Source organism: Crotalus tigris, unplaced genomic scaffold, assembly GCF_016545835.1.
Source record: "Crotalus tigris isolate CLP2741 ecotype Arizona unplaced genomic scaffold, ASM1654583v1 scf7180000017546.9332058, whole genome shotgun sequence".
Lineage (NCBI taxonomy): Eukaryota > Metazoa > Chordata > Lepidosauria > Squamata > Viperidae > Crotalus > Crotalus tigris.
In genome coordinates this window covers 7,824,859-7,849,952 of record NW_024096465.1, presented here as the reverse complement: position 1 = coordinate 7,849,952, position 25,094 = coordinate 7,824,859, and the positions used below count along the sequence as shown (strand labels likewise).

Genomic DNA, 25,094 nt, shown 5'->3' with positions numbered 1-25,094 from the left:
TAAAAATCAATAACTGTTCAGTCTAAGCATGCCTAGAGATATCCCTTCACTTGTATTTGCACTATATCCAAGGAAGTTTAGATGCAGATAGTTACCCTCCATAGAGATATTGTAAACAGACTGAGCAAGCTAGCCCAAGGTCATGTATTAATAGCCTTATCATGGATGCAGCAGCATCTGCAGCAGGATCAATGCATATACTACAGAGGCAGGCTTTCAACTGCACTACTGCCTGTGGAATTGTGACACCTCCCCCACTCTCCCCAATCCTTTGCAGGTGTTGTTATAGGGATTGGATAGTGTGAGCAATTTAGAGAAAACATGCTCTTTTTGACTCCATTCAATTTACTGAGAAAGAGTAAAATGTTGATTAAAATCAAGGGAAAAGTATCATGGCTTAATGCTTGAAAATATTATTTATTTATAGCAATATTTACTCACTTGTATACATGTTCAGTCTAAAAAGATATTAAGCATCATACACAAACACCAGAAACAATGCCAGAGCAGCATAGACAGTAATACATTTTACAGTTACAAACATTTAACATAAGTTAAGAAAACCTTAAGTTTGGTACCATAACATAATCAGGCTTGTCTCCCTGTTATAAAATGAACATTTACAAATATCTCAGGTCTTGCCAAATGTAATCTTATTCCACTTTCCATATTCTTTAAATAGCCCCTAATCAAGAGGCACTTTAATGCTTGTGGAACACCACCCCTGCCATAGATTTCCCCAAGTGATTTTGAAAGTGTGTTAAAGTTAATAATTTCTTTTTGAGAACTTTTGAGATTGTAGAGTATGTATTATTCTACATTCCAGGTTATAAATTTGTCCCAGCATTCAAATATACATACATTCATGGGTATATACTTGCCTTAGGGTAAATTGTCTTACAAAAAATTCGATATGCATGACAGAAGTTTCAGAAAGTGTAGAGAAGATGGTTAAGATGATAGAATTGGTCAACGGTTAAAACATTTGTAACATCTTGCATAAACATTATAAGAACAGGACAGCAAACAATTCTGAGGTTCCTACAAACATCTATCTCCTTGTGATTTATAAAATCTGCCAGAAGATGTCACTCTTGTGACATTTCTCTTACAGTATTTTACTTTGTGCAAAAATCTATGCATCACTGAAAGTAAAATATTAAGCAATGTGTAAAACTAACTTATTAATTTGTAAGGTGTAATTAAGCAACTTAAGAGTGAATTGACTGAAGCAATATAAAAGTACTCAGAAAAACTGACTAATCAGCACTAATTTAACCAATCTGCATACTTAAAATACCTGTCAACATAATTACTGACAGAAAATGTGTTAAATTTATATTCTGCTTTTTTGTTGATCCAGGTAGAAACTCCAGTGGTGTTTTAGCTATTGAAGACAATTGTATTGCGAGGTAAAGCAAACTATATGTCTGAATTCTCAGCATCTTGTTACTGCGAAGCCAGAAGTAAGCTTCAAAAGCTACACTTGGATTTCAAAAAGAATTTCCCCTAGCAATTCCTAGCATTTTGCTCACTGAAGCAATTTACTATATTTTCTAATGACTTCTGCTAGCAAATGTACCAGTTCAATAATATCTGCATATCTGCAGAGATAGGACTACTAGATCCGGGCAGCAAACTCCAGATATCATCAGAGGGCAGCCAGGAGTCAGATGTATCTGTTTTCTGCCATTTAATGATCATCTGGGTTTCTGCATCCCAGATCTAGAATCACTGTAAATTAATTCAAATAACCAAACTTTACATTTACAGCACTTAAAGATAAAATTTTATTTGATTGTTGGGTCTGTAATATAGCAATCCCATGTGGCAATATGCTGTTATTACCATGCTTCTAACTGGCTCATCTGGGATGGGATGATTCAAAACAGGTATTTGTATCTTTCTTTCCTTCATAGGGGTAAGGATGTGTTTTTTTCTTAATGCCTACATCCAAATACTGCTTTGACTAATGATGAAATTATGTGCTATCATACTGCTGTTGATGTGTACCTCCATTGGGATTTGGGTTGATCTCTCTCAACTTGGTCCTTCACACAGGTCCACTTTAGATGATATTATAATAAAAAGATATGTAAACTCCTGTTTCAAATATTATTCACTACATAGGCTTGGAAGTTGAGAAGGCTTGGTTTTAAAGATTGTTTGCCTGGTGGGGAGTAGTGGGGTGTCATTTATTAAGGCTCTATAAGCAGCAAGCGACTCATCGCCCTAGTTATTGATAACCTTCTGTTAACACTCTTATTTTCTTGAAGAATAAAAACAGAAAAACTAATCCTGTAAATACTATTCAAATAAAATGAACTAAATTAAATAGTAAAACAATACAAAGAGCTAAAATAAACAAATGGAATAAGGGGGGGGGAACTACAATAATTTGGAACTGAGATGTCTTTTTATAGTACAAGAATGTGAGTTACAGGTTAAACCAGTTTTTAAGTGAGTCTGTTTAAACAGGTTTGATAATTTATTAGGTTTTTATCCCACTTTGTATTTTTGGTCAGCTCAAGGTGACATAACGTTCCTGCCTCCTGCTTTCCCAACAACCCTGTGAAATAGAATGATCTGCAGGAGATCTACCCAAACAGCTTTCATGTTTAAAGGAGGATGAGAAATCAATCTCTGAATTTCTAGCCCAGGACCATAACTACTACCCTGTGCTTCCAAATTTTCCTTTCTATTGATTTAGGACCAATTCAAAGACTGATGATTGCAGTTTGCCTTTATAATCTTGAAGAAAACTTGCATGCCCTATCTTAAAATATTCCAATATAAAATTTATCTTGAAACAGTGTTGGTCTAGATGTGCTGCCCAATACAACTTTCTTGGTGCTTGCCTTTTTCTTCTTTTTCAAAATGTCCAAATAAAGACTCGGGGACGGGGCTAGCAGGATTTGGGCAGTGGCTATTCGTTTTTAATTTGTATTTATTATTTTATATGTCTGCATCATCTCACTGTCAAGCAACACTATTTTTGTTTAAAAGGCGCTTGGAAACAAGACATAGTATATTTAGGATTTACTTTTTCCAGAAAGGGCCTTTTTCTCTGAAAATATTAAGAAAAATGGCATTGATTACATACAGATATAATGCTAAATTACAGTTCATGGTTCATAGCCAGCTTTTTTTTCTGGATTGTCTAATATCCATAGTTGTCTGAACTGTATCCATATATTAGCAATTTCTTCAGAAAGTGAAGTTCCTTTACATTGCCATTCATGATTTTCACAAAAATAAATATAATTTAGGAATTTAGTAAAATGAAATTGAATGTTTTGGTAAGTGGAGCAACTTAGCTATTCATTTTCTTCAAGCTCCTTTATTCAGGTACACATAGAAAACCACAACTTACTGTTATATACAAAACCTCATAGCTTGTAAAAACCTTTTGTGGCTACAAATATGTCCTTATAGATGCATATCCCAGAATGTTGGGATCGCAATATCAATAGCACTTAGACTTATATACCTGCCCCACAGTGCTTTTTAGCATTCTCTGGCCAGTTTACAGAGTCAGCATATTGCCCCCAACAGTCTGGCTCCTCATTTTACTGGCTTCAGAAGGTTGGAAGGCTGAGTCAACCTTGAGCTAGTCAGGATCGAACTCCTGGCAGTGGACAAAATAAGCCTGTGTTACTCTAACCACTATGCCACCCCAGCTCCTAGGATCAGACATGGCTTCCTTTTGTTACCCATGCAATCGTAAATAGGATTCTTCCTTTGCATCAGATATGGACTTAAAGAAGCTTATGAAGACATTCTTAGCATTTCATTCTGAATCATTCTTTGCTGCTGGGATTTCAAGTCTAACACCAACCCAGTCCTGGTTCATTGTACATGGCAGGCTTTGTCCAAATCATTTTCTTTTGTACTTGGAAAGTATCTTATATCAAGATGGTTGGTAGGTCGTTCAGCAACCTTTTGAGATGACAGGCTAGAGATGGAAAGGGGAGATCTGGGAATAAAATCCTGATCCAAACTATCAACTTGATCATGGTTCATCTGAAACATACATAAGAAACAAGGTATTTCAGTTATGCAAAGAAAATGTAAATAAAATTTAGCAGTGAACATCAGTTTTGTATTTTAAATGAAAGTAGCAGAAAAATTAATCCTATTCGCTTGTTGATTTTTCTGTTTATATGAAACCTGTTGCCTCTTAGATATCTCTTAGAGAGATAAGCTTCTTCATTTCTTAAGCAGAAGTTTGGCAGATGCATCCTTCCAGAGGTGAACCAATGAAGTTATTTTTTGATGTTAATATAATAGGCTATACTTGGTATCCATAAATTTGGAAAATTTGAGAAGGCAAAATTAATTGGAAAATGCCAATTAATTGGCATTATTTGCTCTTGATTTAGAGCATGAACTTGCCTCCTCAGACACTGTTGATGCCATTAGCATTATTCTCAAAGTATGTACACAAATCTGTCCAAGAGCTGGGTTCCATACTTGAGTCCAGAAAGATGTTTAGGATTCCATCCTTGTAGAAATCAGGGGATATGGAACTAAAGACAATCCATCTCTCTAATAATCTCAATGCTAGGGAATACCTTGCTTTCATTGATTTGTTTGGCAACTTTCCTATTTTTTTTTCTAAAGATTGTCAAGAAGTTTCTAATTGAGTGGGCTTTGGGGAAATGAATTGTTTAGTCTGAGTGTTGATTTCTGAGTTTGAATCTTGGTTTTATGATGAAGCTGGACCATTGTTTTTATCTTTTTGTATATGAATTGTTGAGCATCATGTTTTCATACACTGTTGTATTTGTTTACCCCGGTGGGATTTTACTGAATTTATTTTTAGACATTGTAAGCATCCTGAATTCATGGAAAATGGATAATATAGAAATATATGTGGTTATGAAACCAGCAAGTTAATCAATCCCACTCAGGAACCATGCATTCACAAACCTTCCGCACAGGGAGTTTCAAATTTAGCAAGCAACATGTATTGGAAAACTGCCTTCATACATATGCTGCCTAACATTACTAGCATTTTTACTCTTTTTTTAAGAACAGTTCCATTTTTCCAGTTTCATACAGGATTTATAGTTTTCCTACTTAGATTTAGAATTTTTCTAAACCAGCAAGTTTAGAATTTATTCAAAATATAGTTTATTCCAGACTCGCCCCCCCTAGCTTTTGAAGTCCTTTATATCTGATAGGCATCATATTGGAAGTTCATGTTTATCAAGTAGGCAGCAATTTTGTAAGCAGTTGTGAAACAGACATCTGCTTTAGGCACTCCATTTATTATTGTTTATCCTTAAAATTGATAAATGAATTATAATTTTCTGAGCACTGTGCCTTCAAGAAGGAAAAGAAGCAATACAAGAACATTCCATACATACATCACAGGCATACATAGGAAGAATATTTTTTTAAGATTCCATAATGTAGTGAGATCAGGAAAACACTATGGGAGATCTCTGCTGCCTTTATTCACTTTTTGTCTTCATCCTAAATATGTTTACAGCTCGTTGATAAGTCACTCTTAGGAGCACTTGGAAATATTAACTAATATTAATATTGAATTTCTCTTATTTGACACATTCAAGCTGATGTTTAATAATGCTGGTTACCTTTTGTAGTCTGCTGCCCTCTGCTGTTGTTTTAAGATTCTCTGTCTTAACCTTCTCTGTTATTTGTGAGTTATCAATAAATGTTGGCGATTTCAAGCTAGGACTGAAAAGGCAGGAGTCCATTCTTGGTTCTAAGGATGCTTGATGAGAAATGCAAGGACAGCTGTATTCTGGAAGGATATAAAAAACACTTGAGAAAATTCCTTATACATTTAGTAGGCTATGTAAAAAAGGGAAAACAGAAGATTAGTGTCAGCAGACCATCATGCCAGTTCTGGGAGACCACAACATCCAGTGACTGTGCATATTTATACGAAAGGATTTCTATCTCTAGAATTTGATTGGGGCTTGAAAAACAATTTAATTCAATTCAATTTAATTCAATTTAATTCTAACTTAACTTCTGTGGACCTCCTAGAAGTTTTTAAGTGTGCGTAAGTGCGCTGGTGTGCCTATTGTCCCTGTCACATTTTGATTTTCTTTGTTTGCATTTGTAATTTTTGTTTGATGAATATAAATAAATACATACATACATACATATATACACATACACATACATTTTCCACATGAGTATAAGATAACTTGAAAAAATTATCTCCTTTGGTCATCACCAAGTCGGAAACTTCCAGACCTGCCTGTGTACTGCTAGAATACAGAAGACTGCCCTAGGTATACTAAGGCTGCAGTTATCTCCATATTTACCTGAGTAACTTCCAGTGAGTTAGTGGGGCCTAACATTTCTATTTTACTTTTTGAATTGTAATTAACCTACATTTCCCTTCCTTACTGAGGAAAAGGGGAAACTGTATGGTGTAACTACACTATGAAGTTGTGTTAAGTGATGTAAGATTCACCTACATTTCTCAATGCTCCTTTTGTCTCTGGCTGCGGCTAAATACACTAATAAATAAATAATCCACAGTCAGTTTGCTAATTTACTTCTCCCTTAGGCATACCAATCCAGCTACTGTATGATCATTATCATCATAAAGCAGATGGCAAAATGGTCTGGCCCAGGGCTCAGGGAAAGAGCCAGGTTTTCAGGGGTTTGTGGAAGGTCAGAATGGTCAGGGCTATCAAAAACTATATTCCACAGAATTTATGCTGCAACAGAAAACATGGCTTCCATTTTTATGGAAGAAATCCAAAGCATTCTCACTCTCCTAGATCTCACAGAACAAAAACAATTGGCGTCATAAGAAACTTGGCTCTTTGTAGAGAGCAAAGAAGATGATCTTGATGGAGATATCTAAGATTCATCACTAAAGTGACCAGGAGTGAACCGTATTTTAATTCCACAACAGAGAGAAATTATGCAGAAGAAGCTCAGACAGACACTTCCCTAATTTACATGGGTACATGGAGGGAGAGGAGGTAACAGCATTAAAGTCACTTTCAATAAAAATAATTGTAACCTTCCTGGGGACCTGGGTTTCCTGGTTTGTTCTATCTCAGTGATGGCAAACCTTTTAGAGACCGAGTGCCCCAAAACCGGCCCTCCTTGCCCGCCCCTGCTCCGCCCCTCATCCCTGCCCACTCTGCCCCAGCTCTGCCCCCACCTGCAGGGCCATCCACTGCTTCTATGGCCTGCCGCAGATCACCCAGGTGGCCCAGCAGTGCTATGGCAGCCATGCCTTCCCCCTACGCCCCGTAGCATCAACTGCATGCAACAGGGCTCAAGGGCGGAGTCATGTCCCTGCTGCCTGGCTGCCATGTTCTTGGCTGCACTGTTCCGCGCGGGCCATGTTCGAGAGTGACTCCGGGGGGGGGCTAATGGGAGGAGGGGGCCATGGGGAGGCGGGGCTGGTGTGAGTGCTCATAGAGAGGGCTCTGAGTGCCGCCTCTGGCACCCGTGCCATAGGTTCGCCACCACTGGTCTATCTGATGGGCCTGACAGCATGTATCATGAAGGGCTCTTCAATGATAAGCAGCACTTTCCAACTGCTTGATGAAATACTAATCGCTCAGAGTGCTGTAAAGTACTATGAAGTGGTATATAAGTTTAAGTGCTACTCCCTTTCATCTGTGCTGCATCTTCCCACTATTTACATTAATTAAAAAAGGGAGAAAAAAGTAGTAACATTCTAAACCATTCATAATTACAGAAGATAACTATTAAGAATACTTAAGTTTTTCAAAGTGAATTCTCACCATTGATTCTGTTTTCTTCACATCTTTCTCCCTTCTTCATGATCTTAGGCACATCTGCTCTTTCTGTAAGAAGCCCGTTGATTTCCACTGGGTTTTGAAAACTTCTGAGAGAGGAACTGGTGTCATTTGATAACCGCTTGAGACAAGTGTTTAAAAGCGAGACCTGAGTCCTTAGCATCTCATTTTCTTCTTCTAATTTATCATGCTTAATTAACAGTGCACAATATTTTTCCAAATTGTGATTTGCCTCTTTGGTTTTCTCCTCAACTGATTCTTTCAATTCTTCTAGCTCCAACCCGATTTCTTCTGCACCAACATCCACCAGAAAACCTATGCAAAACAAGGGGGGTCATTACTAGGAATTAATAAATTTACTAAAATAAATCTTGCACTCTTATATATGGGTTTTTAGAACGGTTGTTCAAATAGGACATGGAGGACAGCAAAAATGTATCCATGCATTTACATATGTCCTTTCCCTGTTCATTCCCAAAGAGGTGTAAGAAGGCCTTCCCTTTAGTTACCACCATGGAGATGAGAAAACAAGTACTTTAGCAGAGACAGGAATAAAAGATACTTTGAAGAGATATTTATAGATAAACGCTCTGCTGGTTCTATATAATCCATTTAAATCCCTCCACAACAAACATTTTTTCTTTGCATTCTATTGACACCTGTAGCTACTGATGGAAAAAGTCTGTTTTCTTTCAAAACATGCTACGTACGTGGAGCAATCATCTTCATCTGAGTTTCAAGTTCACAAATTTGCTTCTCCATTACTGCTTTTTCCTGCTTTAGAATTTTATAGGCGTTCAAACACAACTGAACTGAATGACAGAAAGAATCATATTCTTCTTTGAGTTGAAGAATTTGATTTAGGCTGTTTGCCTGCATAATTAAAACAACATATATGTATTTATTGCAATAGAAACTTTATATAATTAAAACAAAGTGCATTGGATATTTATTCAGTTCTGAATCTAGTTGTTTCTAATATGTCTTCTTCTGATTAAAGCTTATGTGGTCTTTGAACTTAAATTATCTCAAGCATTACCTGTTTCTATTCCGGCCAGCTGATTTTCCATTTGATTTTAACTGCCAGCCCCTTCATTACATTTGCAATTTCATCTCAGATGCAGGGCTTTCTCTGGTGACAGCAAGAGTGTTTTTGAAACACCCTCCAAAAAGTAAGCCAAATGCTTACTTTGTTTTCTTTTTTACACTGAGTGAAAATGTTTTTATTTTTCTCAAGGTTTTACTTTGTATATCCATCTTGTAATTATAATCTATTACCTTTAATCACATAAGGTAAATATCATTATCATTATCTAGGTTTATAAGGCTGCCATTTCAAAACAACTTAAGGTGGTGTACAAAACTAAAAACCAAAATACAAACATGTAAGATAAGCACAAGATAATTATATCTTCTAGATGATTTGGATTCTATTTTCAGAATTTCAAGCCACCATTGCTCATCCAATTCATACTGAGAGCATCAGAATGAGAAACATTGCTGTATAACAAATGGGCTTTACATCGACAGGTGCTGCAATTTTTGGCATAGTTACCTAGAATCAAGCCCCAATGAACACAGCAAGAACTGTGTTTCTAAACTGTGTTTAGTAACTGTTACAAAATTTCCCTCAGTACAGAGATCCTATTTTATACAGATGCTTTTACTCTCCAGGATATTCTACCCATGTTGTATACAAATTGTACAATACCTTTTCAAAGATGGCTTTTTCACATGGTGTGACTTCTAGATTTTCTTCGATAGGTTTGAAAGACACCTGTAGGTCATTTTGGATAGCTTGCAAAGATTCATTTTGGAGCAATGGCTCAGAAACATTTTCATTCAGTGTTTGCTTGAAGCTTTGTAATTCCTGGATGAAAGCTCTCATCAACTGCTCTACAGTAGAGCTACTGGATTGTGCTTCTTGCAGATAACCAACCAACTGCATATTGTCATGTTTGAGAGAAGTAATTTCACAAATGAGATCCTGTTCTTTTGATTTGAAAGTTTCTTTCTCACTATAAAGGAGTTTAATTTCTTCACAGAGCTTTTTTAGCTGTGATTCCATCAATCTTAATGCATTTTCACATTCACCTCTAATTTGCACCTTCTCTTTTTCATTATCTTTCAGTTGATTTATTAATGTAGAATTAGTAACTTCTAAACTAGTTACTTTGTCTTGTTTTTCTTTCAAGTCTTTCTCTAGAGTCTCTTTCTCTAACTTAAAGACTTCGGCTTCACCTTCTAAATGTTGTTGCCTCACACACATTCTTTCTATGTCAGTCTTTATTATTTCAGTCTCTGCTTTAGCTGTCTCCATTCTAAGAATTGCATCTTCCAAATTCTCCTCTGACATATATAATTCTCTTTCCAGATATTCAATTTTGTCTGTGAGAGCATCAGCTTTTCTATTACTTTCTTTCAACTTTTCAGCCAGATAATGCCTGCTCCTTTCATCAGATTCTATTTTTATTTTCAGCTTTTCAATGCCCTGTCGCAACTGATCTGCTTTTACCTGTGCAGAATTTAGCCTTGCTGCAAGTTCACCTTTTTCTACTAGTGATCCTTCCAAGGACTTGGATATCTTGGCATTTTTGGCTTCAAATATGCTTAGCTTGCTGTGTAAAATTTCATATTCTCTAAGGGTCACTTCTCTTGCGTCAGTCAGATATTTGATTTGAATTTCTGCTGCCTCTTTTTCCAACATGAGATCCCTCATAACTCTGTCCAGATTCTGGAACTGCACCACATAGCACACATTTTCAACTGATAATTGATCCTTTGCGGCCTTAGCAGCTGGAAGGAATTTTGCTTGGGTTTTCCTTTCTGCTTTCAATACTTTGATAAATTCAATAGAATCCATTTGATTTGAGTCAAACTCTTTTATATTCTTCTCCATTTTGCTGCACAGCTGATCCAATACTTCTTTATCCCTTAGCAAAGTAGTCTGATTGGATTGGTTTCTCTCTGCAGTGATAATCTTTAGCTGCTCATGAAGGCCAAAAATATTTTTTATCTTGATTTGTTTTTCTTGCTCCAACCGCTTGCTTTTTGATAAAAGCTTTTCAGTATCTGTCTCCATGGCCAAGGTATAAGTTTCACAATTTGTTTTCTCAGATTTTATCCTGCTCAGTTCAGTTTCAGCTTCAAAAAGCTTCTGGGTATTGTCTGCTTTGATCATTTGTAATTCTTCTAAAGTATGTGTTGCATCAGGCAATCTGCTTTTATACATTCCCCATTCCGATTTTACCTTATTCAGTTCTAGCTCACGAGTCATAAAGTTAAAAGATAATTGTTGTGTATCAAAAGGTACTGTTTGGAGGACCTCATTCAAGTCTTCCTTTTCTTGTTCAAGAACCACAGCTCTTTTGTTACATTCCGCACACGCAACCTCTTCAGTCAACTCTGTATTTTTTGAATTCAAATCTGAATGCAGATACTGAACTTCCATGTTAATTATTTTGTTGCTTTCCTCTACATTGTGGAAAAGCTTAGAATTGTTATTACCAGCTTTCTTTATTGATAACCAAAGCATTTCAGTGGCCTTCTGGTTTTCCATGGAGTTTCCCAACATGTGTGTGCTGATATTTGAAGGAAAAAAGGATGACTCTAGAGGACATCTTGAAGAATGTATGGATCGGTCATTTGCTTTATTGATATGTGGGAAGTATTTTTCTGTAGATGTTATATTTGCTACATATGCAGAACTTTTTTGTCTTCTGTTTGCTTCATAGATTTTTACTGCTTGATCATTTATAGCTTTTAGTCCAAGGCTTTCCCCAAGAAAGCTATCCATTTTCAAATAGCATAAGGGATTAGGCGGTTGATTAGCAGATATTGGCTAAAGTGGAATAAAACAAAAGTTATTTTCATCAAATGAAAGTTAGTTGATAATTAACAAACTATTACACTTATGCCAACCTTGGGAATGTCTTCCTCATATCTTCATCATCATCTACCCATCAGTCACTCATATCCTAGTCAACTTGTGATCTGACTACTTGAACATGCTTTATATTGAGACTGTCCTTGAAGATCAGAAGCTTCAATAGTTCACCCTGCAGCAGATCAATCAGTGATGGGCATGCTTTGGTATTTCCATGAGGCTCCCCAGCTTTGTGAGATGCACTGGTTACCAGTTTGCTTCCAGGCATGATTTAAGGTGCTAGTTATGACTTATAAAGTCCAACATGGTATAGAGCCTAGTTACTTGAGGGATTGTCTATCTTCCATAACATCTGCCTGGGAATATCCTAGGAAACCAGGAGCATGACTTTTCCATATTAATACCTGCCCTCTAGAATGAGCTTTCCTCTGAGTTTTAAATAGCCCTCGCCCATGATATTTCAAAGGACCCTGAAGAAGTAGTTCAGTCATTGTCCAGGCCTTTGGTGATGGTGTGATGACCCAGGGCCCCAAACGGAGGCAAAACAATTAGCTGGTCAGAATAATTGTCTTTGTAAGCACTGCCAACGTTCACCCAACAGCCCCCACATATGCTAGCACAAGTTCAATAAAACAGTCAATGGAGTTAAACAGTTCTTTAAAGTAAAACAGATGACAAAGTATGATCTTTTCAAGCTCAGCTTGCCTGTAACCTGCAAACTGCAAAACTGAAGACAGCAAGGAAAACTCAGCAGGAAACAAACTTGATCCAAAAATACAAAGAGTCCAGGTACAAGAGCTCATATCACAAAAGTTCACATTTGTTCCCGGCAAATGCCCCACCCCACAGCGTCTCCTTAAATACCTACTCCCCAGGTGTGTCTTGTGAAGTGGGGCGTGAAGCTCTCCTCCCGAGCAAGTGAGCCTGGCTCCGTTGTTCCCTCCTCCTCTCTGTTCTCCTTGCTCTGGGATCTGGTGGGTAGGGGCCTTGCTCCTCGCCTGAGCTCTGCCTTCCCTGTTCCAAACTTGAAGGGCCCTGGCCTGCTTTGGCCTGTTCCTCCCCACAGTCCTCTGAAGCCAGACACCCCCTCCTGGGCCTCAACAGGGAACTCCATGTCATCCTCAGAGTCAGGCTCCGAAGGAGGCATGACAGATGGAAAGTGAGACCCCTTATTTCATTCCATCCAATCTGTTATTCTTGTCACTTTTTTATACCTTTCATTGTAATTTCTTTGATTGTTGTGAGTCACTCAAAGTTGTTGGGAGTTGAGTGGCATACAAATTTAATAAACTGCTATTAATATGGTCAGTTATACATACAACCAAATGTTTACACTGGATTTGGCACTTTTATCCACCTATCAAGTCTTTCCCAAGGACCAGAGATAGGCAAATGACAACATCTGCCTATCCAAGGTCCTTGGGAAGGACTTGATAGGTTGATAAAAATGTCAAATCCAGTCTGAACATCTGGTTGGCTGTGCAATGAACCATATTAAAACAGAAATGAGAAACCTTTTCCTACCCTGAGAAATAATTTCTCAGGCCCGATGTTGGCGGCATCACCTTTTTATTTCTGACCCTCTTTCTAGCAGGTTTTTCTAGCAGGATTACTTTGTCTGCAATTAAAACAGAACTTTGGGGTGGGGAGGAAGAGGGGAAATATTGAAATTAGTTTGTCATACATGGGCATTTTCCATGTACTTCCCATGTTCTTCAGTGCTATTAATCCCTCTCGAGGTTTGGTTTAATGGTTTTAGTGCTATCTCTACAAACATGTCATTAATTTTGTTCAAATGCTTTGTTTTTAATTATTGTATGTTTATATTACATTTTATTGAATTCAATTCATGAAGATACAGAGTACAAGACTGTAGAAATAAATATAGTTAAATATTTAAATTGGTAGAAAAACATAACGAAGCAAAATAATTGGGTTTTTCCCTTAACAGAATTGTTATCACAATGGCATGTTCCAAGACATGAAGAAAATATTTGCTGTTCTAATACTGTTGTTCCTATTAACTGCTTAGACATCTTGATTTTCTTCTGAATAAGCACTGTGGTGCTTCCAAAGTGTATATTCTATCCTCTGTATCTCACATTAACTACTAAAGTAGGCTCACTTTGTGAGCACATGTAAATATGTGTAATTTTATAAAGCCAGAATGGGATTAAAATTATGCATATTGACAGCTTTCTTCAATCTACTGTTCTACAAGTGTTGCTAGGACTACATGAATCTATACCACAAGAACTAATATTTATTAACTTAGAACAGGAAGAGTAACAAAAATGGCTTATTTTTTTTTAAATGGCTGGAATCTCAGAAACATTTAATTTAATTGGTGCAAATTCAAATTAGTAAGTTAGCTATTCTTTTAGAATTGAGATATAAAAACAAATATTCAACTACTTCTGATCACAAGGCATCAGTTTTCAATGCTGTTAAAAACTCTGTCTTCAAAGCAAAGTGTAATTAATTCCATGTTTGTGTTTTGGGAAAGGCCTACGTTAAGGCTTTCTAAGTTCTTGACCAGCATCCTCTCAGTCATCAAGCAAAGTAACCCCTATTGCCCCACAAAAGAAGGAAAGTCAGGACAGGGATATTTCCTTGAATATGCCTAAAGAAATTCAGTCAAATTAGGCAAACTTACTTGGCCAGCATCAGCACAAATTATTGGATGAAAACTTAAATCAAGGTCTTGTAGTTCTCCTTGTTTCTGAGAGAACAGCTTAGGAAGTTTCTTCTCAGCTGGAAGTTCAGAAACCACTTGCAGGATCACTTTATGAATTTTTTGTTGCCAGTGGTCATTGCCAGATATACTGCCCTTTCGTAGACCATCTACTTCCTTCTTTGCAGAAAGGAGCAGCTCTTGAATCTTCTCTATTTCCTTACTTTCCAGAATCTTCTGAGATCTAAATGATTCCTTAAGCACCTTAAAGGAGTGTTCACAATATTCACATTGAAAATGTTTGGACATAGCCATTGGTTTAGTGAGAAAGGCCCAGGCATCATCGCTATATAACTCATCAGCAATATTAAATTGTTCAAAAGAATCTTCCAGATCAATTTGTCGTCCCACTTCATTTGATGACACACCATTTTCCAAATCAGACTCCATAAACATTCGTTTTGTATGGGAGAAGACTTCACGATCATACAGAGTTTCCATACAAAATTTTCCATATGCTTTAAATTCTTTATTGACTGAGCTTTGCATCATCCGTACTGGAAAAGAAACTAGCTCGGCTTTGTTGAATATTGGCAACGCAATAGTTTTATCTTTAAGCATCTCATTGCAGGATTCCAACTCTGACAATTCAAAGGCCACATTCAGGTTTTGAACATATAAAATTTCATATTCTTTTTTCAAAGAAAAGATCTTTTCCTTGATTTCATTCAACTGTGTTTTGATTTCTTTGTTAATTAATTTCAAATATTCGTAATCAAATTGCATATAACCCTCTGGAGTTATTAAGGGGACTTCCTTCATATCAGATTGTGCTTCCATTTTACTCTTATCTTTTAATTTATCAGAAACAGAAATAGTCTTTACTTTCAGCCTATCCATTTTTTCTATTAATTCTTTTCTCATAATATCTGTGTTTATGATGCATTCCAACTGTGAGTCTTTCAGCTGTGATGCTAATGCTGAGTCTTCTTTCTGCAGGTGTTCACACATTTTCTCCAACTCATTTAGCTTGCTCATTGTCATGTGTAGGGAGGATACTAATTGGAGATAATCATTTTGGCTGGGCATCAGATCATGAGGAAGTGATGAACACTTGGCATCTTTCTGTAGGTTAAAATTGTCCTTGATTACAGCACTGAAACACATTGGTGATTGGTCATCTTCACTGATCTCTGTTATCTTTGAGGCTGAATTTTGCAAATCTTTAAGTGCTTGTAATTTATGCAGCAACTTCTCTTTTTCCATTTCACTTTCTTCCATTTTTATCTCCCTAATTCTCAATATCATCTCCAAGTCCTTTATCTGATCAGCATAATTTTCTAAAGAAATTTCTCTGTCCTCAAGGTCCATTTGAAGCAGTTCAAGCTTCACCTGACACTTCTTAACTTCATTCTCTCTTTCTTCTACAAATACCCTCAGCTGTTCTAATGCTGGTTCGTTTAAAACAAAGTCAAGTGCTGCATGTTCACTTACTTTCATTTCTGAGATCAGTGTTTGCAGCAAGATATTTACAGAAGGGCGCCTATTATTTTCTCCTGTTTCCTCCTTTCTTAAACTATTAGTTTCTTCAGATACTGAGTGATTTTTTTCAAGTTGCCATAGCAAATTATTCTTTTTCTTCTCCAAGGACATTGGCTTAGTCTGCAACTGCTCACATTTATTCATAAGCGGTTTCTTTGGTATATCAGATATGGCTTTTTGTACCTTCAAATGGCAAGTCCGATTCCTTATACTTCCTAAATAATCTTCCTTTGTACTTTTCCTTTCTACTTCTTCATCAGCTTCTGGCAGTAATAAGCTCGCTTCTTGCTTTCCTTGTGACCACTCCAAAAGGCTTTCCCTCCATTCTCTAAAACTTTTGGAAATTTCTTGCTCCATGTTTAAGACTTTTTCTTCCAAAATATTGACAGTATTTTCAAACATGGAATTTTCATTTGGAAGTCCTTCAGTTTCATCTCGTTCTGAGAATATTTTGGTAGATACATTTGTTTCCTTTAAGCCCATGACTTTTAGGTGCTGGATCAAATCCTTAAGCAGCACATTGCTCTCTTTCAAATCCTGAATCTCTGTTTGTTGCCTATTTGATTCCTCAATCAACTTTTGTAGATTCTCGTTTTTTCCTTCAAGAGCTGCTAATGCTTTGGAAAGTAGGCCTTCCTTTTGGAAAACTGTTTCTTGTAATTCACTGATATGCTGCTCCATCTCCTGAATGAAGATCTGTTGCTTTGGGTCTTCTTTTTCAGCTAATCTTTCCATTTCATCTCTGGTTTGGACCAGTTCTTCAACCTGTTTCTGAAGGAATGCATTTAACTGCACATAAGAAGCTAAGGATGTTTCAAGTGAGACAATACATTTCTCCTTTTTTAACCCTTCATTTGCTTCAGAGTCGAGCCTTTTCTGCAAGATGTCCATTTCTCTAGTGAACTCAAATAATTTCAGTGAATTGTTTTCTCTCTCTTTCTGTAGTTTTTCCTCGGACATTGCTGTTCTTTGCTGGAGGTCACTATAGGCTTTTCTTTGTGCCTCTAGTTCAGTTGTTTTATCTTTTACCACCTGCTCAAAAATGTTCAGCTGTTCACTAAATTGTTCATGTTCATCTTGGAGAGCAATTTCCTTCTCCTGATGTTTAAGTTGCTCAGCTTTTAAAGCATTTTCCAAACTCTGTATTTTGCTCATTAATTCTTCTTTTTCTAAATCTAGTTCATTCAAGAGTTGTTTGCTTTTCTTTTTCCACTGAGAAAGAATCATAATCTCTTTTTTAAGGTCTTTACATTCTAAAGTAGTTTTCTGCAGAGTTTCCGTGTTTTCCAGTTTCTTATTGAGCTCTTCAATTACATTTTCTTTGTCCTTGAGAATTTGCTGGAGAGAATTGTGTTCATGTTCAACATCAGAAACAGCAAGGCTCATTTTTTCTAAACTGACAGAATTATCTTGCTTGTTCAGTTTTTCTTCAAGCAATTTGAATTCTTTTTTAAGTGAGCAATTTTTATCTGCAATGAGAGTCATTAAAAAAATGTAAAATATGAAATGCTTAGTATACAAAGATTAAAATATAAACTGACAAAATACAGGCTCCAGTTCTGTCTATGAAGCCTTAACACTCCACAAATAAAATCTGTGCTCCTGTGATAACTACTCCTATCTTTATGCTCCCAGGAAATATTAAACTACAGATTGCCATTGCATCTAAAAACAGGCAACTTGCATTAGAAAAATAAAGGTTTATAAACTTCATCTGAATACAGCATTGAACTGTTGATTGATACTTATTAAATCTTACCCAGGAGAACAGGGACTAAGTGCTTATGTCTTGAGATTTCCTACATTTATGTTTGAAATATCAAAAGTATAACATCTAAGCAATTTGTTGAATATTCCAGTTATCTTTACAATGAAGCTATGATAATGAACTAGATTCTGAGGTCAAAACAATTTATGTCAAGATATACAAGATGCTTTCTCTTTATAAGGGCACTCTTCTATTATCCACTTTGACCTTCCATCAAAATCTTTTAACATTCCCCTCTATAGGGGAAATGAAGGGGGAGGGGTAACATCTCCAAGTAGTTTTTTCTATTGCAGTCCCCATGATATGAGATTGGTATCTTGTTGGCCTATTGGAGATTATTAAAAATGAACATTGTTCTAGGTCTTTGGGGAATAATGGTAACATTACATTTACTACCTTATGTTTGTGTTTTTATCAGCTTTTATTGTTCTATTGTTTTTAAGTTGTAACCTGCTGGGAGCCATTTTTGTAGAATCTGGCAGTTCGTAACACAATTTAAAAAAATATCATGTTATGCCTAGCAGTTATATAGAAATATGCAAATTATATAAGCAATCATACATTTATGAAATGTGGATAGAATTAATATCTTTTGTCTAGAAGAAAGAATTCAAATAATTTTCTTTAGATAAGTTTTGGAACTGCAAGGCAAAATGACAAGATTGATACATAATTAAAGAAGGGAGAATAATTATTTCATAAATCTGATATCAGTTGTGAACTCTTGGCTTTTTGACTATCAGGTAAGGTTTCCATTGCAGAATATAATGCAAATTCAATTTCTGCTTTTTAAAAAAAAAAAACACAGTGGCACACCATAGCATTCAAATGAGATTTTATCAAGTGTACATCACACACCAGGATGTTGCATTGAAATAAGGTCTATTATTAAGCACAATAGAAACCCCCTGGCTTACTTTTCAGGTCTTCAGCAAAATGCTGACTCTGCTGTAGGGATAGTTTAGTGCTACAGAGTCCTTCTTTTAGTTGAGAAATTTCTTGCAGATGTTCAGCGGACTGGCAGCTGAGAAAGTTATTTTGCTTCTTAATTTCCTATGAAATTGGAAAAGGTAGTAACCGATGAATAAAAAAGAGAAAGATGTTCTTGCAAAGGAAACGACCTGCAATCCCAACCCAAATTTTATCTTTTATCAGGTGTCAAATTCCAGTAGCCAAGTGTCCTATACTTTCAGTCTATTGTCACATGGCAATCTACACTGAAAGTCAGCGTCCGCTCCGAGCAACTGCCAAGTGCAGCTGTTAACGAAGGAAACCTCTAGCCTATTATAAATTGTGCCATGGTGAGGTTTCCACAGGGTAAAAAAACAAAAAAAATACCGGAGAGTCACAATTCAACTGCATCTCTTTTAGAGCTTAAAAAGAAAAGATAAATTAGACTACAGCTAAAGGTCTTGGAGTAGAACCAGCATCTAAGACAAGGTTCGATATCAGGGACAGCTTAGAGGCCAGCCTTTTGATACTCAGTTACCTTGAGAATTCCTAAATCAAATGCCAGGCATCTTTTCCATTACAGAGGCTGGAAAGCATGACTTTTTGGCTGGTTTGTTTTTGCATCCTTTTTTTATTGCTAACAGAGAATGTGAAAGATTTGGGGTCACTTTGCTGTCAACTTCAAAGCATTTTTTTTTTAAAGCCGATTGGTCTATTCTTTATAACCCTACCCTCTTGGGAATAAAATAAAGAATCTTTCCAAAAGAAAATGGCACATACATTCGTGCACCACCCACTCCTGAGCTGCTAAGATAACAGATGGCATTGGCAGAGCTTTGTTGGTCTCGAGCCCTCAATTATCCATTGAGTTGCTACCAGCAGATGGGCACCAAGGCACCCAAGCCAAGTGTAGGGGAAGGGGCCACCAGGATGGGCAGCATAAGCTGGAAATTTGCTGGCAAAGCAGGTTTGTATTTCCAGCCATTGAAGCAAATCAGCCTCAGAGTAAGGCTGGACTTCTTGGTGATACTGTTGATCAATCTTTGCCTTGGTTTTCTCTAACAAACAAAATAGTTAGAAAATCAGGGGATTGTGCCAATGTTCTCTCCAGAGGCCCACCTTTTAAAATATTTGAACAATTTTTGACATACAAATCCATTATGCTACTTCCATTTAGGGTAAGCAATATTATACGGACAGTAGAAAAGTAACAAAGAAGCCAAAGAAAATCAAGAAGCGAGATAAGGGGGAGGGAGGGGAAGGCAGATAAATGGCTAAAATTAGCTTATACCATCCACCTTCCCTTCTCATAGTTTTCTACCTTTACAAAATATACTTGTGGATATTACATATATACTTCACTTCATACATTGCCTCTTGATCTTTAACAGTTTTGAGAGTAAGCAAGTTCTTGACATGATAGTTATTTTTTTAAAAAAAACTCCCTTAAAATATAGTGGTACCTCGGTACCCAATTGCTTCAAAACTCATAGTATTTGGTACTTGATGCATTGTGACATGAAAATGTTGTCCCAGTACTAGTTGTTTGTTTGGTATTCGATGCATTGTGATAGGAAAAGGGGAAGGGCCACGCAAGAATGGACAGGAAGTTGGCCATGCAGGAAAAGTTGCTGCAAAAGAAAGAAGAGGACAGCCATAGAGGATAGAGAGGAAGTTGGTTATGCTGGGAAGGTCGCTAACATAGGAAAAGGGTCAGAAAGGAAGTTCTTTCTGGCTGAAACAAAGAGTCACGTGGTAAGTCACGTGCCTTGTTTGGCACTAGTCATTTTTAGTACTCCTTGAGCCTCCCAGATCAAATCATGACGAGTACTGAAGTACCACTGTATGATCAAAGTCAAGGAGTTTAGGTAGATGGAACGTGTAATGGGATTTGCAACTTGTAACAGTTACCATTAAATACTTCCAGAATATAAATATGGCCAGGGTTTTTTTTCTCATAGAATGCCCAGAATGGAGTTCCGGCACCTTTTTTGGATGGAACCTTGTAGGGTAGGCAAGGCGGGTTGTATGATGTGTGTGAGTTCCGGCACCTTTTTTTTTTTTTAAGAAAAAAAGCACTGAATATGGCTAATTAAGTTTGCAGGATTTTAAAAAATCGATATAAGTCCTTTAGCACTGGACTATATGCAAAGAAGCAATACTCTACTATACTCTCCTCAAACTTTCCCATTTATCTTGCATGTGTCATCAGCAAGCATATGATTCTGTAAGGCTACTGATCCAGATTGCTGTAGACCCACGTTTTCCAATCTGCTGTGATTCAGATGTACTAGACTACAACACCTATTTCTCCAGGCAGCAAGGATTTGTAATCTAACATATGTGGAGGGCATAGAGTCATAGACAGCTCTTTGAAACTCTTTTCATTGGCTGTATCTACAAATGTACTATACTATAACGAGATTGCATCATTTTCCATCAGCTTAAACTAGAATTCCCTAACTTTCTTGGTTCTTAGTGTCTCAATAATACTTCCATGGTGCCCTAGGCCAAAGACTGCCCAAAACACAATTTCCTAAATGGATGTCACAACAATCTAAGCTATCTTGCAGTGTCCCTGTGAATTTGCTGTAGTGCTCTACAGGTGTCATAGTGCACATTTTGGAAACTGTGGGCTTGAACAATTGAAATCTAGGAAATGTCAATCTACCGTAAATGCCGGCGTATAAGACGACTTCTGCGAGCGCTGAAATCGGCGCCAAAGACGGGGGTCGTCTTATACGCCGAGTCGTCTTATACGCCGGAAATACTGGTAGTTTCCGGCGTATAAGACGACGTTCTAGGAATGCGGCCCGGCTATAAAGACGGGGGTCGCCTTGTACGCCGGCATTTACGGTATCTGAAAGACAATGTTGAATGTCCCAAAAGGTTCTACTGCATTTTGGTACGGCTTGAACAGTCACTGTAATTTTCAGACCAAAACCAAACAAAAATATTGGCATGTTTATCAACACTGAAAAAAGGAATAAGATACAGAGAGATCCCAAGTATCAGAAAATTTGCTAATATATTTATTGCTTAGTTCTCAAATACATATCATTCCTTGACAGTTCATTATCCTTCCCTTCCAGATTGATAGCTTTATTAATATCAACTTTTCTACAATATATTAGTGTCAACACCTTTAGGGATCTGTCATCTTTAACTGTTATTTAAAGCCATACCAGGATGCCCTGTGCTATCCTTGTAGGAAACTTTGTTTAAACGGAGCAATTTGTGTCAAAATGCTCAAGAATTGTTTTAAAAACATCAGGAGGACAGGAAGCTTGCTATCTAAGAATACACTGGTGCTTGAATGTTGCATCTCTGCCCTGGTGTATAATTACTATTACAATTTTAATTTACCTCATAGTTTTCTTTCAATTCTTTTTCCTTCAACTGCATTGTTTGTAGAGCCTGTTCAAGTTGACTCAATTTCTGTGCATAGTCCTTGGCATTTTTTTCAAACTGCTGTTTTGTTGTGAGAATCTAAAAACAAAAGATAGAAAGCTTTAATTTATCAAACAGTAAATAGTAGAGAATTATTCTTGCTAAAAACAGAATCTCATAGAAAGTCAATTTTAAAAAAAATATTAGAAAAATCTAGTTTTCTAGAAACATGAATCTTTCACCATCAAGTGTCTGTGTTGTCCAAAATATTATATAGGTAGTCCTTGACTTAGAAGCACAATTGGAACAGAAACTTCATCACTGAGCGAAGCAGCCATTAAGCAAGACATGTCACTGCCCACAAGATAGCTTCATTAGGCAGGTGCAATCCTCACACTCCAGATTATGACTGTTAAGCGATCATACACATGTTTTAACTGGACAGAGTCCAGGATGCCTCAAAGGGATGATGAAGATTCTGGAAGGCTCCATCAGGAGCTGAAAATCTTCCTTGCTAAAATCCAGACAGAAATTTTAGTCCCTGAGGAGAAAGATACTAGTGCGTGGCCTTTGCTGGACCTTGCAGAGCCTCCCCCCACCCCCATTCTTGAAGCACCCTACTCCTGAAACAGCTGCCTGCCAAAGGAATTCAGTTCCCCTCTGAGGATAGAAGGGTGCAGGAATGGAGCCAAAAGCTTTGGGCTTCAGGATTTCAGCTGTTTCTGCAACCTGCTGAAGGAATTCAACTACTCTCAGGAGGCAGCTCTTTTAGCCAACCCTTAGGCAGGTAGCAGCAGCTTGCAACCTTCATTGTCAGCTTCCCATTGAGTGTCTTGGGAAGTCAGCAGAGAAGATTGCAAATGGCAATCACATGATCTTGGGGCAATTGGCAAATGGTTGTAAGTGCAAAATAGTGTTATGACCAGGCGGTCAATGCAAGGTAGGCCTCTAAAGAGTTCTTTATTTCTCTTAAATAAAGTTCTAGCCAATGGTCCTTCAACAACCGATAAGGTTCCACCTCGCAGCCACCCTCAGCCCCTATAGTACCAAGGAAGTCCACAGAGTAGGAGCACACTCATAGGGACTAGAGGTGCTACATTTTGCAAGGTCATCATAATTCTGGTGTCGTTAAATGAACAGTCGTAAGTCAAGGACTACCTGTAATTGTACCTGGATCACATCTGAAAATGGAGATGGTAGAGAAACTGTGCAAGAATGAGAATTTTGGGGCTGAGATTTATACATTTGTCAGCCCAGATTCACTACTGGTTCAAAATTTGGAAATCATGAAACAGACAGAGTCACATAAAAAAAGCTATTTCTGTCCTGAAACAACTGACAACTCTAGATTCTTCAAAAATTGATTTGTAGCTATACTTTATTGTTGAAGTCATGGATATGTTCCTACATAAAATGTTATACTTGTTACAAATTAGTAAGATCTTATATGCACTATGCTTTCTTTTCTTTCAGTCATTTGAGCAAGGTTTCAAAATATTTCAGTGCTCACAATTAAGGGAAAAAATTGCAAGACAATTGTAGTACGAGAAGAAAGAAAATGAAAAACAGTTTTTATTACATGTAAGGTAATACCTAAACTATCTAAACTAGTAGACTAAACTATCCATCTTGTCCCTGATAGCCACCAAAAATGTCTGCATGTTTGACATCACATTCTAGTAAAAATAAAATAGAAGTTTTCCAACATATATTGGGTTTTTTTTTAAATTTTATTGAGTAAACATTTAAAAACAGATTGAACACAGTGTGGCTTTTCTGGCTGTTATTTTGCCATACATACTATATCATATATCTCCCTATTCACTGATCTTTTATACCATTTACAAATTGCATTTTATACTATTTACATATTTATATATTTACATACATATTTACGTCTATTTACAACATAACTTCCATTTCCATTCTTATTTCATATTCTTTCTGATCTCTATCTTGCATTCACTCTGAGGTTGAAAATCTACACTTTCTCTCTTCTAGACTGTCAACAAATATATGGATTGTGCTCATGCACAGGAATTTCTTTTTGCATGTGATATCTAATGCAAAGATAATAAATGGGCCTAAAAGCTGCCTAATAGAAAAAGCTGTATGTGCATGTATATAGCAATATCAATAGCACTTAGACTTATATACTGCTTAACAGTGCTTTACTGCCCTCTCTAAGCAGTTTATAGAGTCAGCATATTTCCCCCAACAATCTGGGTCTTCATTTTACTGACCTAGGAAGGATGGACGGCTGAATCAACCTTGACCCGAAGAGGATCAAACCCCTGGCAGTCAGAATTAGCCTGCAATACTGCACTACCATAGCTCTTGTAAGGTCATATACTGTATAATTTCTGGAACTGAGTAAATATTCCTGCTAATGCTAGAGACCATTTGCAAAATCAACACTAATACCTATCTGAAAACGTTTCTACATGTGATAGGCAGAGGCTGACACAAAACTGAACATACATAAAAAATTGCGAGTTAGTCTGTTATACTACCTGCACCAATAGTAGATCTATGGACACATAGGCTTTCAAACTACACTCTTTGTTGGGACAATTCTGTCTACTCATGTAAATGCAAAGACTAGAACTCTGACATGAAGAAGGGAAGGATGCAGATGAACATGGAACATTTTCTCTTATAAACATGAAATAGTTTATAGTTCCCCTGTCAACTATTCAAAAAAAATTTCAATTAAGAATGCACATGCTTCCCTCAATGTCTTCTCTTTCAAAGCTCCAACCAGTTGCTGAGGAAGTCTAGCTTCCCAGTGAACGTTTTTGCTGGAAATTGACAAAAGAAAGACAGCAAATTGCAATCACATAGCCACAGGATGCTGCAACCAGTTGTAAATGGGACCTGGTTGCCAAGTGCCTGAATTGTGATCGCATAACCACAGTGGTAGTGCAACAGTCGTAAGTGTGAATACAGGTTGTAAGTCATCTTTTCCAAGGTTGTCATAATTTTGAACCATTATTAAACAAATGGTTGTAAGAAGGGCTACCGTAAATGCCGGCGTATAAGGCAACTTCCGCGAGCGCTGAAATAGGCACCAAAGACGGGGGTCGTCTTATACGCCGAGTCGTCTTATACGCC

The 25,094-nt window shown here is 37.1% G+C and overlaps 1 protein-coding gene across 1 annotated transcript in view; it reads right to left on the bottom strand.

Annotated features, from left to right (window-relative positions):
• Positions 1–3,324: 3,324 nt before the first annotated feature.
• CENPF (centromere protein F) overlaps positions 3,325–25,094 on the bottom strand; it is a 33,580-nt gene continuing 11,810 nt past the window's right edge. The window contains exons 9-16 of the mRNA XM_039336076.1: positions 21,957–22,079; positions 18,557–18,692; positions 14,312–17,340; positions 9,481–11,610; positions 8,480–8,642; positions 7,755–8,084; positions 5,604–5,773; positions 3,325–4,023 (exon numbers count right to left, since the gene is read on the bottom strand). Coding sequence (XP_039192010.1) covers positions 3,850–4,023; positions 5,604–5,773; positions 7,755–8,084; positions 8,480–8,642; positions 9,481–11,610; positions 14,312–17,340; positions 18,557–18,692; positions 21,957–22,079 — 6,255 coding nt within the window. The 3' untranslated portion in view covers positions 3,325–3,849. The remainder of the gene's footprint in view (positions 4,024–5,603; positions 5,774–7,754; positions 8,085–8,479; positions 8,643–9,480; positions 11,611–14,311; positions 17,341–18,556; positions 18,693–21,956; positions 22,080–25,094) is intronic.